The 17962-nt window shown below is 47.8% G+C and overlaps 1 protein-coding gene across 5 annotated transcripts in view; it reads left to right on the forward strand.

The window, feature by feature from the left end:
- The window catches only part of RERE (arginine-glutamic acid dipeptide repeats), a 275789-nt gene that overhangs the window by 126826 nt on the left and 131001 nt on the right, over positions 1–17962 (forward strand). For all 5 annotated transcript variants that reach the window (XM_087702075.1, XM_087702078.1, XM_087702077.1 and 2 more), the window contains exon 3: positions 13444–13514. In XM_087702075.1, coding sequence (XP_087558201.1) covers positions 13444–13514 — 71 coding nt within the window. The remainder of the gene's footprint in view (positions 1–13443; positions 13515–17962) is intronic.

The following is a 17962-nucleotide window of genomic DNA, read 5'->3' on the forward strand; positions in this document are numbered from 1 at the left end:
TACCCCTCCCTCGTCTCCTTTCCTTCCTTCCACTCTCCCTCCATTTTATCCTTCCCTCCCTCTCTACTTCTCTCCATTTATCCCTCCCTCCGTCCCATCCGCCATCCATCCATTTTATCCTTCCTCCTCTCCAGTTATTCCTTCCTTCCTTCCTCCCACCTTTCTTCTATTTTATCCCTCCCTCTGTTGTTTTCCTCCCTCCGTTTTATCCTTCTCTCCCTCTCTCTATTTCTCTCCATTTATCCTACCCTCCATCCATCCATCCATTTTATCCTTCCCCCTATCCATTTATCCCTTCCTCCCACCCTTCTTCCACTTTATCCCTCCCTCCATTGTATCCCTCCCTCCATTTTATCCTTCTTTCCCTCCTCTCTACTTCTCCCCATTTATCCCTTCCTTCCTCCCACCCTTCTTCCACTTTATGCCTCCCTCCATTGTCTCCCTCCCTTCCTCTTTCCCTCCATTTTATCCTTCCCTCCCTCCCTCTCTACTTTTCTCCATTTATCCCACCCTCCCTCCCATCTCTTTTATCCTTCCTCCCTCTCTCCTTCTCTCCATTTATTCCTTCCTTCCTCCCAACCTTCTTCCATTTTATCCCTCCCTCCTCTCCCTCCCTCCTGTCCCATTCTTGTCTAGACTGACTCTCAATTTCTTAAAAATATTTTTCTTCCTTTGAAGAAAGACACCACGAAGAGGTTAGAGGGAGACACGGCAAGGAATATAAGTCTCTTTCTCTTTCTTTTACTGAATGTGTGTGTCAGATTCCATTTATGGCTTAAAGAGTACCTGGGAAAAAAAGGGTGCGTGCATGCTGGTGTGTGTGTGTGTGTGTGTGTGTGTGTGTGTGTGTGTGTGTGTGTGTGTAGCTCAGAACGCCAAGTAGCTGTTGTACCTTTTAAGCACAAATGGCTGGTTGAAAGGTTCTGGGGCTTGATTGTAAAAATGCTGGGTTGATGGATGGTAAACGGCTGAAGAGAGGCACTCAATTGCCAGGAGCAACTGAGCAGCAGTCGGGGGGGGGGGCCAGCATGCTTCTGGCAAGGCAGGAGAAGCAGCTTATTTTCCCCCCACCGACAGCCTGGTGGGAAGCTCTTCCCTCATCCGGGGAGTGGGGGGGGGTGGGGGGGAGGAGAGGGTGGGGGTGGCACCCAAAATGGCCAGGAAGAAGGAGCCCACAATGAGCACCCATATTTTCCATGGGCGCTTCGCCATCTTCCTCTCTGCTTTTCCGGCTCTGCAAAGAAGCCGTCGAGTTCTGTCTTCCTGTCACCGCGACGGCGGCTGCTGATGGCTGCCGTGCCCTTAAGGGCCAAGCGGGTGGCAGATAAATGGGCTCGGGGAAGGCCGAGCTGGAAGGCGAACAGGCAGCCATGAAAGTGGGCGGTGGGCCAAGGGGTCTCAGCTATGTTACCATGTTTCCCCGAAAATAAGACAGGGTCTTATTTTCTTTTGACCCCCCCCCCCTTTGGTCTTATTTTCGGGGAGGTCTTATTATTTTTTGAGGTGCAGGTGGCGAGTGTGGTTTAATGAGAAGAAAGACTAGGGGAGACATGATAGCAGTCTTCCAATATCTCAGGGGGTTCCCCAAAGGAGAGGAAGTCAAACTATTCTCCAAACCACCTGAGGGTAGAACAAGAAGCAATGGGTGGAAACTAATCAAGGAGAGAAGCAACTTAGAACTGAGGAGAAATTTTCCTGACAGTTAGAACAATTAATCAGTGGAACAGAAGTTCCCTCCAGAAGTTGTGAATGCCCCAACATTGGAAGTCTTTAAGAAGATGTTGGATAGCCATTTGTCTGAAACGGTGCAGGGTTTCCTGCCTAGGCAGGGGATTGGACTAGAAGACCTCCAAGGGCCCTTCCAACTCTGTATTGGTCACCTCATGGCCGCTGCTGTGTTCCAGTATTTTCAGGGAGGGCTTATTTTGAGGGGAAGGCTTATTTTAGCGCATGCACTCAAAAGCCAGATTGGGATTATTATCCGGGGAGGTCTTATTATTTCTGAGGTGCAGGAGGCGGTGAGCGTGGTCACCTCATGGTCGCTGCTGTGTTGCAATATTTTTAAGGTAGAGCTTATTTTAGCGCATGCGCTCAAAAGCCAGATTGGGCCTATTATCCGGGGAGGCCTTATTTTCAGGGAAACGGGGTGGTAGGTAACATCAGAGGGGGAAAAGAGCCCAGGCATCTAATTCACATCTCACATGGATGCCAGTGGAAGGTTTTGCTTCCGGGTCGGCATCTGGCCAAGGGTCATAGCTGGATTTAGGACATGTTGGACAGGAAGAAAGCAATACATCATTCACGGCACCTTTTTTCATCCCCAAAGCTAGGCATGTCAACAACCAGGAGCCGGGACAGGAAGCTGTACTTGAACCCAGTCTTCTTAAGCCCCTTCCCTTCTATAGTCTTGCAACTTGGGTTTCCTTCTGGTGCAGAGGAATTCTGGGGGATGTAGTCCCCGTGCCTTGGGGAGGGAAACAGCAACTCGGCCTATTTACAGGGCCTTGTGTTCGTCTTCCAGCTCAGCACAACCACCCTCACCTGTTATTTGTTATTTAGACACTGATTTCTTTTTTTTTTAGCTTCTCATGATTGAAAAGAGTCTCGATGGGTGCTGTGGCTTAGAGGTAGAGATCTCGCCTCACAATCAGGAGGCTGTGAGTTCAATCCTAGGTAGAGGCAGATGTTTCTCTCTCTCTCTGGGCACACTGAGAATAGATCTGCCGAACCAAACTCCATGTTGGTGACAGGAAAGGCCTCTGGCCAGTAAACAATCTGTTAGTTCCTCTCAATTGCCCAGACTCTGCCCCGCAAGGGCTGATCAGATGAAGAAGAAGAAGGAAGAAGAAGGAAAGAGAAGGAGAAGGAAAAAAAAGAAGGGGGAAGGGAAAAAGAGAGAAGGAGAAGAGAAAGAACGAAGAAGAGGGGGAGGAGGAGAAAAAAAGGAAGAAGAAGAAAAAGGAGGAAAGAAAGAAAGGGGAAGAGGAAGGAGGAGAAGAAGAAAAAGAAGAGAAGAAAGAAGAAAGAAAGAAAGTTGGGGAACTGGAAAAGGGAGAAGGAGGAGGAGAAGAAAAAGGGGGAGAGAAAGAAAGGGGAAGAGGAAGAAGGAGGAGAAGAAGAAAAAGAAAGAGAAAGAAAGAAAGATGGGAAACAGGAGAAGGAAGAGGGAAAGAGAAAGAAAAGGGAAGAGGGAGAAGGAGGAGAAGAAAAAGAAAGAAGAGAAATTAAGAAAAAAAAGGGAAGGGAAAAGGAGGAGGAGGAAGAGAGCCTCAACCATCCAACCTGGATGGGCAGTTAGGTGCCCTAAAGTGTCTCCCCTGTCCTTCCTCCCTTCTCATCTGTCCACCCTTCGTGTGAAGATTGCAAGTCTTAACGTCAGAACTGGGAAGAGATCAGAAGCCCCATTAGCCTTTGCAACGGGAGCCTTTCTTAAAAGGAGGAAGGAAGAGGGTGGAAAGTGTAGAAGGAAATAATCGGAACGGGGGAAATGGTGTAACAGCAATGCAGGAAGCAAGAACTGCAGCTTTCATGAAATGGAGAGAGAGGGGGGAAAAGGGAGAGGGAGGGGGCTCTGTGTTCCAGAGGCGAATTAACTGTCATTAATTTTGTTGAATAGAAATATGTTCCATTTACTGTACAATCAGGAGCTCGGCTTGGATGAGCCCAAATTGATGAAATCTAAATTATACTGACAGTCCATTAAACAGCGGCGGCCGCAGCAGCGAAAACCCCTTGGAAGAAAATGGATTCTGCAGAAGAGCCGTTTATAATAAAGGGAAGGAAAGAAATCGTCTGGGGAAGCGAGTGGCCCGCTTGCCTGGCACCTTTCGAGGCGAAGGGAGCAAATTGGAAAGGGCCCTTTGGAGCCTGGGGGAAGCGGGGACAGGGGAGGGGGGGCACCAACCGAAGCAGCCTCCCCCCCCCCCCCGCCTGCCTTGAGGTTTGTGTGGCAGGAACAGCGCGAAAAGATCAGACTAGCGATTTGTTTGTTGTCAGCAGCGGTGGAGGAGGCGGGGAGGGAGGAGGGGGAATTTCCCCCCCTCTCTCCTCACCTGTCACTCTTCCGCTGGTGTTCCTCTCCCATTAGCCCCCTCCTCCCTGGGAATGATACCCACCCTCCCCTCTTCCACAAGAACAGTGCAGCTTCCTCCTCCTCCTCCCCTCCTCCACCTCCTCTTGGAAAGGGTGTTTGGGGCTTGGCAAGGACTTTTAAGGGACAGGGCTGCCATCTTTGCCATCCAGGAGTGGAGGGAAGGGAGGAAAAGAAAGAAGGGGAAGGGTGGGAGGGAGGAAGGACACTGAAAGTGGAAGTGACAAAAGAAAGAAGGAAGGGAAGGACAAAGGAAAAGGAAAGATGGGGAGGGTGGGAGGGAGGACACTGAAAGAGGAAGGAAGAAGAGAGGGAAGGGAGGAAGGGGGAAAATAAACCAGAGGAAGGGAAGGACAAAGGAAAAAGAAGGAAGGAAGAAGAGGAAGGTAGGAAAGGAAGGGAAGGAGGAAGGAAAAGGAAAGATGGGGAGGAAGGAAGGACACTGAAAGACGAAGGAAGAAGAGATGGACGGGAAGAAGGGGGAAAAGAAAAAGGAAAGAAGGAAGGAAAGAGGAAGAGGAAGGTGGGAAAGGGAAGGAGGAAGGAAAAGGAAAGATGGGGAGGGAGGGAGGATACTGAAAGAGGAAGGAAGAAGAGATGGAAGGGAGGAAGGGGGAAGAAAAGGGAGGAAGGGAAGGACAAAGGAAAAGGAAAGGGAGGAGAAAGAAGAAGGTAGGGAAGGAGGAAGGAGGAAGGAAAAGATGGGGAGGAAGGAAGGACTCTGAAAGAGGAAGGAAGAAGAGATGGAAGGGGAAAAGAAAAAGGAAGGGAAGGACAAAGCGGAAGGAAGGGGAAGGAAGAAGAGGAAGGTAGGAAGGGGACAAAGGAAAAGGAAAGAAGGAAGGAAGATAGGAAAGAAAGGGAAGGAGGAAGCAAAAGGAAAGATGGGGAGGGGAGAAGAGAAAGAGAAAGAAAGAAAGAAAGAAAAAGGAAGGAAGGAAAAAAGAAACTTCAGATTTTCTTGGTTGTGACATGTAACTCATTAGATTTGGGGGTTCGGGGTGGATGGGAAAAGATTTGAACTGTGGCCCCACTTCAGATGTGACAATAGCTTCTCATTTCAAATCCAGCCATTCGCAGCCTCTGTAGCCTCCTCCCCACCATCCCGTTATCAACATTCTGACGCTTAGCAACCGATTCATATTTATGACGGTTGCAGTGTCCTGGTGGCGCCCTTCTAACAAGCAAGCCAGATTCTCTTAACAACCGCGTGGCTCATTTAACAACCGCAGTGATTCCCTGACCAACGGTGGCAAGAATGGTGGCAAAATGGGGCAAAAGCTCACTTAACAACGCTCTTGCTTGGGAGCGGAAATGTTGGGCTCGGGGGGGGGGGTCATAAGTCGAGGACTATCCACTCCCATTTCCTCCCCCCCCCCCCCTCGGCCTGAGATGTGTCCGAGCACACTGGCAAAAGTCAGGAAGCGCAAAGGCTTCGCGTTGAGCAGACACTTTACTAGAGGATTGGGGTATTTTTTTGTTTTTGGTCGATAAATTAAAATGGGAATTAAAAGACATATTGACAGAATGTGGCACTCAGGAAGAGTCTGTTCTTAGCCGTTGCCAAGACGAGATGCTGTCATTATGGCTATTAACCGCAGCTCCAGATAAAGTTAATTGCCTCGAGCTGTTGAGCTCTTCACAGATCTTGATAAATGGAATTTTGCCGGCCTCCCCACAGCAGAGCCTTTCAGGAAGCGCAATTAAACATCTCTCTCCCTCCTTCCCTCCTCTCTTTCCCCCTCCATTCTTCTCTCTCTCCCTCCATTCCTCTCCCTCCCTCCCCCTCTTTCCCCCTCTCCATTCCTCCCTCTCTCTCCCACCATTCCTCTCTCCCACCCTCGCTCACTCCATTCCTCTCCCTCCTCTCTTTCCCCCTTCATTCCTCTCTCTCCCTCTGTCGCTCCCTCCATTCATCTCCCTCCCTCCCTTCCTCCCTTTCCATTCCTCCCTCTCCCTCCCCCTCTCTCTATTCCTCTCTCTGTCTCCCTCCATTCCTCCCTCTCTCTCTCCCTCCATTCTTCCCTACCCCCTCTCTCTCCCTCCATTCCTCTCTCTCACACACTCCATCCCACTCACTTCCCCTCCATTCTCCCCTCTCCCTCCCTCCATTCTTCTCTCTCCCCACTTCCTCCATTCCTCTCTCCCTCTCTCTCTCTGTCCACCTATCTTCTTGAAAGGACCTTTTGTTTTTGCCTAATAATAGTAATAATAATGATGATGTTGATGATGATGATGATGATGATGAGTGTAGGCAGAGATCCCTGATTGATTTCCAGGATGTTCTAAAATGGGCTATCTCCAGGGGTACTATTCATTTACCTTCCCTAAAGGTAAAGGTTCCCCTCGCACATACGTGCTAGTCTCCGACTCTAGAGGATGATGCTCATCTCCATTTCAAAGCCGAAGAGCCAGCACTGTCCAAAGACTTCTCTGTGGTCATGTGGCCAGAATCACTCAATGCCGAAGGCGCACGGAATGCTGTTCCCTTCCCACCAAAGGTGCTCCTTATCTTTCTACTTGCATTTTTGACCTGCTTTCGAACTGCTAGGTTGGCAGAAGCTGGGACAAGTCACGGGAGCTCCCTCCGTTACGTGGCACTGGGGATTTGAACCACTGAACTGCCGACCTTTCTGATCGACAAGCTCACCGTCTAAGCCCCTGAGCCACCTCTTACCTTTCCTACCGATTCGCAAATGTGAGCACGCATGCGTTCATCACCTCTGTGCATGCGCTTTGGGCTAAAAAAAGGGGAAGCCTAAATGGGATGCCATAATGCCAGGGCGGGTGGGAGGGGCCAATTTCCGCCACCGGTTCGAGTGAACCGGTAAAATACCACCCCCATTCTTAAACAACAACAACAACAAAAAGGCCCAAATGGGAAGTGCTAATATTATGCAGATTCTTAAAGGCTAAACCCCTTCTTTGGTGGCATTTTTATTACTATTATCCTGCCCCGGAGAAGCCAACAGAAGGAAGGAGAAAGACCCTGGCAGAGTATCACAACTGAAGAAGCTTTTTGAAAGCTCAACTTGGAAACTGGAAGATGTGAGTTGACAGCAGGGGGGGTATCGGTGGTGCCCAGGGATGATTTCCGATTTTTTTGGTCTCCCCGGGAAAGAAAAGGCCCCTACAGAGAGCCCCTGGCACGATCCCTTTGGAAGATGCAAGCTTGCATTGTTAGAGCATCCTGTATCCTGCCGGGCACCTAATTAGATTGCTTCCTGGGCTTTGAAAGAGGCCGCCCGCTTCTTTTCCCAAACGAAAACGATAATCCCGGTTTCCCAGACGGAGATCAGAAATAGATAGAGACTCCGGTGCTGGCGTTCCAACAAAGGACATCAAAAGCAGAGCGCAAGATTCGGCTTGGTTCCTCTCGGCTGAAATGCGTGGAAAAAGCTCTCCGATAGGGCAGCTCTCTCATCTGTTGGAGTCCTTGGTGCTCTCTGAGCTTGGGGGTTTTCTGGCAGACACTTCACGACCCAGCTTAGTTACAGCATCAGTGCAAGCTGAGGAAAGGAAATTAAAAGTAGCAACTTAGATATAGATCACGCTTTGAACCTTCTGGTCTTTTTTTTTCAAGGGGGGTATCTGGTGGGTTACTGTTCTGACCTAGGCTTCCCAAGATCATGAAGCAGACTCCTTGTCCCGATAAAACTCTTTTATTAAAATATTTTATTTAATATTCCTGTCCGGCCAATTCCCGGCCAACAGTCTTTCAAGAGATTTCACAACTACAGACCTTTATCAGGCTTGGAGAGCTGCCAGGCCGATATCTTCTAAACGCCATGCTGTAGCAGCAATTCCTTGGCCAGAAGTCAGGAACAGAACTTCACCCGAATGAATTGAACTAATTGTCTCCTGCAAACTCCTCTCCCCTTTTGCTCCTCTATATTCCTTATGGGAGGGGCCATTCACCGTCCACCTGTGCCTTTACTCCCGAGTCGGCCCTTGTTCCTTAACTGTTCCCTTCCCCTGTGCATGCGCACACTGGGAACAGGCTCCAGCTGTTCTTCTGCCTCACTGATGTCTGACTCTGAAGGCAGCTGATAACTGACATACGGTTCTGCCCCCCTCTCTGCCTCCGACACAGAGCCCTCATCAGAGGCTTCCCCAGACTCCAGGACTGGCCCATCTTCCTCCCCAACCTCCTCACTTTCCAAATCTGCTGCCAGCTCAGCTGGCCACTGGCGGGTCCCAACACTTAAAATTGGATTCCCAACTTGGGCCACACCACGATTGGGCCTGTTTGTGAGCCCCAACTTCTCATGTCCAATAAGCAATACAATGGTCAGTCTCACCACCACCATAGAAAGGCTGAAACATGTACTCTGGTACCTGGGTACTCAGCTGCTTTGAAACTCATCACGTTTGGTACTCGACTCAAAAAGTTTGTCCTGGTACTTGTCATTTGTTCAGTACGCAAAGTGCAAGCCAGTTGCCTTGTATCTTGTTACCCTCTCCAACTGAAACAAATTTGTTTGGTTCTCATCGTACCTCCTGGAACCAATTAAGGATGAGTACCAAGGGCACCACTGTGGTTATAATAACAGCATCTTGTGGCATCTGATTATGCTGGGCCAGAGGTCATCCTTGCTCATCCTAATATCTTGCTTGTTTTCCATAGGATTGTCCCGTATTTTTCGGATTATAAGTCACACATTTGTTCCCCCTAAAAGAGCATGGAAATGTTGGTGCGTCTTATATACCGAATACAGCCATTTTTGGCCTCTCGAAGCCCTCCCCCCCCGCATCACGTTTTGCCTTCCTCCAGCTCCCAGCAGCACTCTAGGCTTAAGCAGGGCTAGGGCAAGGCAAAGAGGTCCCTGTTTTTGTGAAAAACGGGTGAGAAATGGGCTGTTATTTGCAAAAACAGAGACATTTTTTGCCTTGCCCCAGCCCTGCGGAAGCCTGCAGAGTGCTGCTGGAGGCTGAGGAAAGGCAAAAACTTTTTTTTCTTACTTACCATATTTTTCGGGGTACAAGATGCACCGGACTATAAGACGCAGCAAGGTTTTGAAGAGGGGAAAAAAAGTTTTTGCACTCTGTAAACCTCCCAAAAACGGCCCGTTCCCCGCCCCCAAAAGGCATGAATAGCCTTTAGGGAGCTTGCAAAGTGCTCCTGGAAGGAGGTGGGGGGCAAAAACAAGCAAAAAAGGGCCCATTTTTGTAACAAAAAGGGCATGGCCTTTAGGAAGCTTATAGCGTGTTCCGGGGGGGGGGGGGTTAAAATTGAGCAAAAACTGGGTTGTTTTTCACTCATTTCTGCTCTTCCCAGCCCCCAGGAGCTCTCTGAAATCTTCCTAGACTATGCACGGCCATTTTGGTGAAGGGGCGGAGTTTTGGGAGGCAAAAATGCTCTATTCGGTGTATAAGACGCACCCACATTTTCAGCTCTTTTTTGAGGGAAAATACTTATACTCCGAAAAATATGTTGCCTCTTCGAAATCTTGGTGCGTCTTATACAACAGTGCATCTTATAGTCCAAAAAATATGTTAGGTCTCTTTTTGTCCTGTGACTGAAGCAGTGATTTGAATCAAATCTCATTCTCCTTCTTAGTTCTTCCAGAGCTCTTTTCCCTGTGGCTTGTTGGAGTCCTTAGATCTTTTTTTTTTAGAAGACCGCAAAATATTCTGAAGCTCCAAAGGTTCCCAGTTTGGGTTATTTCATCGTTTTCAAGCCAGCTCTTGGGAACCTGATTGTCTGTAATCTCCTTTTTCTTAAATCAAGCATGTTGCCGTAAAGGAGAGCTATGCGAGAATGTCCCTTTGCTTGCCTGTTGTGGCAGATGTAGCAATTCAGAGGGTTTTCGAGGGCTTCCTCCCTTGAAGTAGCATCAAGGGTTCTGGAGAATTTCAGCGTTCCTTCTGTCAAGATCCTTTCTTTGATTGGCAGATGACACAGAGCTAAAACATTTTGCTTGTGGCAGCCTTTACCTTTTGGAATTCCCTGGCAGGGATTGGCTTGGCTCGTTCATAGGAATAGGCAGCCTAGAAAAGTATGAAAAGAAGTGTATGAGATGTTGTCGCCATGATATAAAAAAAATGTTGAGGCTCTGGAAAGAGTGCAGAGAAGAGCAACAAAGACGACTAAGGAACTGGGGGCTAAAACATATAAAGAGCGGTTGCAGGAATTGGATATTGTCTAGTCCGGGGATCAGCAACATGTGTGGCTCTGGAGCCGCATGTGGCTCTTTCATCCCTCTGCTGCGACTCCCTGTCACCGGCTCCACAATTGATAGAGCTTTCGGTTAGGACAGGTAGAGGAAAAAGGAGGCCACGCTAGGAGGAGACTTTATGGTGGGGGAACTGGATTTCTGGTTGGCTCCAGAATTGAACGGGGGGCTTCCGGTTAGGACCTTTATGGCTCTTTGAGTGTTTAAGGTTGCTGACCCCTGGTCTAGTCTAGTGCGAAGTACGGGTGACATGACAAGGTAAAAAGGTAAAGGTTCCCCTCACACACATATCCTGACTCTAGAGGGCGATGCTCATCTCCGTTTCAAAGCCAAAGAGCCAGCGCTGTCCGAAGACGTCTCCGTGGTCAGGTGGCCGGCATGACTCAACTCCCGAAGGTGCACGGAATGCTGTTCCCTTCCCACCAAAGGTGGTCCCTATTTTTCTCCTTGCATTTTTACGTGCTTTCGAACTGCTAGGTTGGCAGAAGCTGGGACAAATCATGGGAGCTCTCTCCATTACGCGGGCTAGGGATTCGAACTTCCAAACTGCCGACCTTCTGATCGACAAGCTCAGCATCTGAGCCACTGCATCCCTTAGGGACATGGTAGGAGACATCCAGTATTTGAGGGGCTGCCACAAAGAAGAGGTGTGTGGGTGTGTTTCAACCTATTCTCCAAAGTGTCCGAAGGCTGGGCGAGAAACAATGAATGGAAATGAATCAAGGAGAGAAACAGCCTAGAACTAAGGAGACATTTCCTCACAATTATGAACCAATTCACCAGTGGCTTGCCTTCGGAAGTTGTGGACACAAGAAGACAAGGGACAGCTATTTATCTGAAGTGGCATAGGAGTTCCTGCTCGAGCAGGGGGGTTGGACTAGAAGACCTCCAAGGTCCCTCCCAGTTCTGTCATTCTGCAAACTGAAAGAACGGAAGGAACTAAAGATGCTTTAGCGCATAGATGCATCTGAACAGAATGGCTTTATTACTACCCTTATTATTATTATTATTTTTTAAAGAAAGTATTTAGGATGTGAATAATGGACCTCTTAGACAGAGCTGGAGGCCCAAAGGATGTAGAGTAAACGTAAGCATTGCCAGACAGGTTATTGTTTGTAAAGATTTGTTCTCCTGATTTCCTTCCAATTCTCGGCGGCCCTCCTTTATTCTCTCTTCCCGCTCCCGAGCATCTGAAGAGTTCACAGATGTATGTGATCCAACAGCTGGAGAGTTTTGCATGGATCTGATGAAACGGGAGTCATGAAAGCCCTCCGATTGGCTCCGCTTGGCTCGTCTCCCAGTTGCAGCGAGCGGCTTTGTTCAGGCGGATCTGTGAATTCCATATAACGCCTGCAGGCGCCTGTCTGCGAATTCATCTTAACGTTTTCATCCGCTCAGATTGTTGAATCCTCTGTTTAAAAAAAAAGAAGCAACAACCACAAATAGCTCAGCTGAAAACTTGTGGTATGCTAGCACTCTTCTTGAAGCTACTCCTCCCCACACACACACACATGCACATTCACCCAAGTAGATTGAATCATTAATTGGGGGCTTAGCAGTATGGGGATACCTCCGGGGGGGGGAGAGAGAGGTTTGAAACATAGACTTAAGAGACTGTAGGGAAGTGATACTGTAGGAAAGTAGGAAATCTACAGCTTGGCAGAGCAGAGAAAACCCCATGAATATATGGAGAGAGACTGAGTTGTAACTGGAGGGAAGAAGCATCACGAGATAAGCCCCATATAAATGTGATAAATAATCTTCCTCCTCCTCCTCCTCCTCCTCTTCTTCTTCTTCTTTGTCTTCTTCTATCATCATTATTATCATCTTTTATATCTCTCTATGTAGAAATGGCGATATATGTGTGTAAGTTCCAGCATAACTCTGGAGTGCCTCGAGCAATTTCAACCAAACTTGGTGCACAGATGACTTACCCTCTGGAAACAAATACTGTGGGGGGTAAGATACCCCTAACACCCCTTGTGGAGTCTGTTCTGTTAAGATACAGCCTATTGTGCCTTAAAACGGCTTCTACCGTACGTACTTAAAATGGCTTCTACTGTACAGCGCTGTGGAGTTGCCATGGTAACAGCCTTACAGTATTCCACAAGGGGGCTCTCTGTGGTAAGGGGGAAAATCCAACATTAGAAATTACGTTTGGCCTGGACATTTTCCCCCTATAAATAAATACCCGGACAACACAGGGTTATCAGCTAGTAAAACAATAAAATAAACAAGGTAGAAAGTCCTGGAGCAAAATTGGAGATTTTTTTTTTCCACACAGAAAATTGTGGCAGATGAAAGGTGTGGGGGCGGTAAGAAAGGGGAGAGTCATCTTCTCAAATTGGGGATGCCCAATCTGGAAGAATCATAGATGGTGCCATCATCTAGACACGGAAATATGTAGCGGGCAAGTCTTGGAGAAGGGACACGACGTTTTGTTGCATTGCCTTGGTCCCTGAAAATAATCTTAATACTTGGCTTGTATTGGTGTGGGGGTGGGTGGGGAGGGGGCTTGTCACATTTTATAGTATTGTCTGATTCTCAGTCATCCAAGTCACGATTGTCCCAAAGGTGCTTTTTTTTTTTTCAAAAGGCAGCTGGACTTTTCTTTGTTTTTGTTTTTGTTTTTCCCTTGAAGAGGTTTTGCTTCTCGTCCAAGAAGCTTCCTCCGTTCTCATCTCATCCAAGGAGCTCCCTCAGAACCTGAAGAAGCCTCTCGAGGGAGAAGCGAAACCTCTTCGAGGAAAAACAAAGCCCGGTTGGCCTTTTGAGAAACCACCTTTGAAGAAATTTCAGTTAGCTTATGAACGAATGAACAAGGAATGTTACAACTTGTCTAAAGTTAGCTTTACAAAAGGGGAGTTAAAAGTACAAGCGAGGGACGATGCTAAAGTTAGTTTATTTTAGTGTATGATTGCTAAATGTTTATACCCTGTATTTGCTCTGGGAGATGGGGGGGAGGGGATGTGGGATTGGGGGGGGGAGGGAGGGAAGGGGAAAGCTATATAATTGTAAAACTTATTAAAACTTTTAATAAAAGAAAAAGAAAAACCACGCTTGGGACATTTTTCCGCCATTGTTTGTTACAGCCTGCTGCCATTGTGTGCGTTGCGTTGATATTTCTCTTATGACTTGTGACCCAAGGCTGAGAAACTCTCCCTTTCTCTCCCAAAGATTGCGTGTATATCGAGAGCCGTCGGCCCAATACACCCTACTTCATCTGCAGCATCCAAGACTTCAAACTGGTAAGCAGCCATATTTCTCTCTTTCTGAATATAATATTTCTCTGGGCTGAGACACCCCACCCCCCCTCGGCCATGAATGCTCACCCGCCCGGGGTTTGTATCTGACCGTGTGTTTATGATGCTGGTTTGTGCTGCGGAGGGGGTCAACGGAAGGCTTCCTTGATGGATTACAAGCTGTCTTTTCCCCCAGAGCCAGAGCACTGCCTCAATGGAGTATTATCTGGATTATCTGGCTAATTAGCTGTGGCTAATCATATCCTCCGTGAATTTCCCCTCCAGGTGACTTGCCTGGTTGCTATGCATGGACAAATATGTATTTTTCTCAGCTGGTTTTGGCTGAATTTTTTCCCCCCCTTCGGATTCTCCACTTTCAAGAAGAGACTGTCAGAAATGGTGTAGGGTCTCCTGCTTGGGAGGGGGGGGGTTGGACTAGATGACCTTCTAGGTCCCACAAAATACTTTGTTATTCTGTTGTTCTTCTATTAGCCAGAAGTTGTGGGAGCTTCATCCCTGGAAGCTTTCAAGAAGAGACTGGGCTGCCATCTGTCAGAAATGGTGTAGGGTCTCCTGCTTGGGCAAGGAGGGGTTGGACTAGATGACCTACAAGGTCCCTTCCAACTATGTTTTTCTGTTATTCTTCTATTAGCCAGAAGTTGTGGGATCTTCATCCCTGGAAGCTTTCAAGAGGAGACTGGGCTGCCATCTGTCAGAAATGGTGTAGGGTCTCCTGCTTGGGCAAGGAGGGGTTGGACTAGATGACCTACAAGGTCCCTTCCAACTATGTTTTTCTGTTATTCTTCTATTAGCCAGAAGTTGTGGGAGCTTCATCCCTGGAAGCTTTCAAGAAGAGACTGGGCTGCCATCTGTCAGAAATGGTGTAGGGTCTCCTGCTTGGGCTGGGGGTTGGACTAGATGACCTATAAGGCCCCTTCAACTCTACTTTTCTGTTGTTTGTCCAGAGCTTGCCTCTGCACAGTAGTGCCTGCTTTAGCAGAATACTAAATATATAGTATATATTATATACTAAGATAGATAGATGGATGGATGGATGGATGGATGGATGGATGGATGGATGGATGGATGGATGGATGGATGGATGGAGAGAGGGAGAGAGGGAGAGAGGGAGAGGGAGAGAGGGGGAGGAGAGAGTTTATTATTTTTCAATTACAAAAATAAACATTCCATCTTTCCTTCTGCAGTGTGTCGTCTGGGTACACACATCTCTGTGCAACATCACATTCGTATTAACATTATTTCCTTAGACTTAATATTATAATATATCAAACATTTCAACATGATAAAACTCCCCGTTTTTCTTCTTAATATCCTCTAGTAATAATACCATATTAACATTAAATATCATTATTTTCATCATATACATGCTAAAAATTTCCATCTTATTTATATCTCTATCACTCTTATCACTGTTATATCTCTAACAGTGTTTCTCAACCTCTGTCGCTTTAAGAGGGGTGGACTTCAACTCCCAGAATTCCCCAGCCAGCATGGCTGGGAAATTCTGGGAATTGAAGTCCACCCCTCTTAAAGTGACAGAGGTTGAAAAATAACACCTCTCAGTGATTTTTGAAAAGAGGCCCACTCTTTCTGTCTTAAAATAAACCCAATTTTCAGAGCAGCGGCCTCTTTGTCTTGGCCAACGTCGACCGTCTTTAACCCCCAATTTGCTTTTATGAGGCTCTTGAGAAGCACTGACCCAGGCCCAAGGCTCAAAAGCGCTCACTCCTTCCTAATGGATTTCAAAGCCATTCTTTTCCTCAGTACACAACCACACTTTGTGGTTCAGAGTGAAGAATACCTAAACTTTTCAGTCTGGAATTTGGAACGTGGCTTTTCTGAGCTGGCTCATCAAATGACCAATTGGGTCACCTATCATGCCTTTATCAGAACGGGGAAGGTTTTCCCTGCTTCAAGGTGGTCTGTGGCATCCTCAACTGTTCTTATCCTCTCCCCCTTCCACCAAGGTTATGGGTAGGGGGGTTAAACCCTTGGATAGCCTGTCGAGATGCCCAAAGAGTCTCTTGTTAAAAAAAAGAGAGAGAGAGAGACCGCCCTAGATATATCCTGTTTATTGAGTTCCCCCCAGGGCTGCCTAGGAAGCAGAATCTGGCTAAGTGAATCGTGGTTTGCGTCAGAAATTGTGGGTGATTCATTACTGGAGGTTTTAAGAAGAGATTGGATGGACATCTGCCCTGAAACGGTTTAAAGGGTCTTCCACATGAGCAGGGGGTTGGACTAGAAGACCTCCAAGGTGCCTTCCAGTGCTGTTATTCTGTAATTCTGCTTTTCGGGTTAAAAACAAGCTGCTTTACGAACAAAAATGTAAAGAAATTCACATCTCTCTGTAACTCATCATCTGTTTGTTCCAAAATAGTTCCAAAGCATTCCTGCTTTCTCTTTCTTCCTTCCTTTCTTCCCTCACTACCTCCCTGTTTTCTTTCTTTCTTTCTTTCCCTCTCTCTTACTCTCTCTCTCTCTCCCTCCCTCCCTCTCTCCCTCTCCCAGCTCATTCTTCTTTTCCTTCTGTTGAAAATGGTTTATAACTGCAGTCTGGGAGAATGTATATTCTTTCCCTGTTTATTTTGACAGCCTCTTTCAATATTTATATGCCTGCTATTTTTACAACCCGCCAAAACCCCCAAAAGGTCTCACTTATATTACAGTTTCTCTCCTTCGCAGGTAATTTTTCACATCTTTTAAGAAATGGTGGAGTCAATCCCACTTCTGGGCTTTCGTTTTTTTATTTTTTGCTCAGGGAGAAATGATCTTACTTATTTATCTCTCTCTCTCCTTTCTTCCATGCCTCCCTTAACACATTCAGTCGTATCATGGCCCCAGCTGCACTTACAAAAATATCATTAAAGTATTATTTTAAAAAAAATAATCCCTGTCCACGTTTTTTAGGCTGCTGGCCTTGCCCCACTTTTGCCACCTGAGCAGGTGAGGAGAAAATCGCTTCTGCGAAAAGCGTGAATTACGTTCCAGAAGCTACCTGCTTGGAGCCAAAGTGCCCACTGTGCAGTCACAGTGGCTCAGGATATTAGCGGTAACACAGACCCCAAAAATCTGTTCTCCGCTTTGCTCGGATGCATTGCACTGTCTGCCCAACAGTGTGGGAAGCCGAGCACCATGTGTGTTTCGCTACTGTTAGGTGCATATTTATTTTGAGCCGAGGTGGCGCAGTGGTCAAAGTGCATTACTGCAGGCTACTTCTGCTGGCTGCCTGCAATTTGGCACGAGACTTACAGTTGACTCAGCCTTCCGTCCTTCCGAGGTGGGTAAAATGAAGGCCCGGATGGTTGAGGGCAATCGGTCGACCGCTGGCTCCTGGACCACAAGATCTCCTCCTTGCTAATAGCATGCCTAAGAGCAGCGGTCAGTAACTGGGGGTCCATGAGAAAATTTTGGTCCACAGAAAAAAATAATTTGCATTTTTTATATTGCGCTAAATCAGGGGTCCTCAAACTACGGCCCCCGGGATGGATACGTGCAATGGACGCTTGTGTTGCTGCAGAGAGTCTCCCCCCTTTTGCGGGGTCTTTTTGTGGGGGTCGGAGGAGGGCAGAAATTCTGACTTGGGGTCTGCTTCAGCCTCCTGGTGGGGGGCTTTGGGCGAAGGCTGGAGGGAAGAGCCGCTGGTGGCGAAGAGCCGGAGGGCCTCGTTCCAGTGGGGCTGCATCATGGCCTGGAACTGGTTGACCATCTCAGCCCGCTGAGCCTCCAGGCGCCGGTAACCTGGCCTTGAACTCCCTCAGGTCTTCCCTCTGCTTGGAAAGCCTATGCTCCTAGTCCTCATTGAGGTGCTTCTGCTGAGCCTCCTCCTCGGTCAGATCCAATTTGAACTGAGCTCTTTTGCCAACTCTTTCTCCTGGTGGCTGCTTAGCTCCAGCACCCTGTGGAGGCCCTGAGGAGCCTGGGCGGGCAGGTGAGGAGTGGCTGGGAGGGGAGGGGCGAGTAGATGTGAGTGACATCGAGTTGGCCCACCTAGTCACATGACCGCCGAACCACGCCCACCCAGCCAGTCATTAGGCAGATCGTATTAGTGGTGCGCTGGATTTAAAATTATAAGGTAGTGGTCCTTGAGGTCCCAATGGTTGGCCACCCCTGCCTAAGAAAGTTATCCCAGACCCATTTATATCTTTGGGGTTGATTTATGCTTGGGGCTCACTACAGAAGCCCCCCCCCCTCCCCAAGAGGTAAATCTCCCCCTGGAAATGGCTGTTCTGAAGTTTCATTTTCTTTCTCGATGGGACTACAAGAAAACAAATTGGTCCCCGTCCCCCCCCCCCCATCGCAAGCCCTGCTCCTTGTTTTGATTTTCCTCTATTAATGGTACCCAAAGTGCGGCTTTGGTTCCTGGGGGTACCTTCATAGAGTTGCACCTGTGAAGGGAACTCTTTGTGACGGGAACAAGATGCTCTTGTTTGAGC

Source organism: Thamnophis sirtalis, unplaced genomic scaffold (genome assembly GCF_051295495.1).
Source record: "Thamnophis sirtalis isolate CommonGarterSnake01/CBP01778 unplaced genomic scaffold, rThaSir2_p1.2 scaffold_15, whole genome shotgun sequence".
In the NCBI taxonomy this organism is placed as follows: Eukaryota; Metazoa; Chordata; class Lepidosauria; order Squamata; family Natricidae; genus Thamnophis; species Thamnophis sirtalis.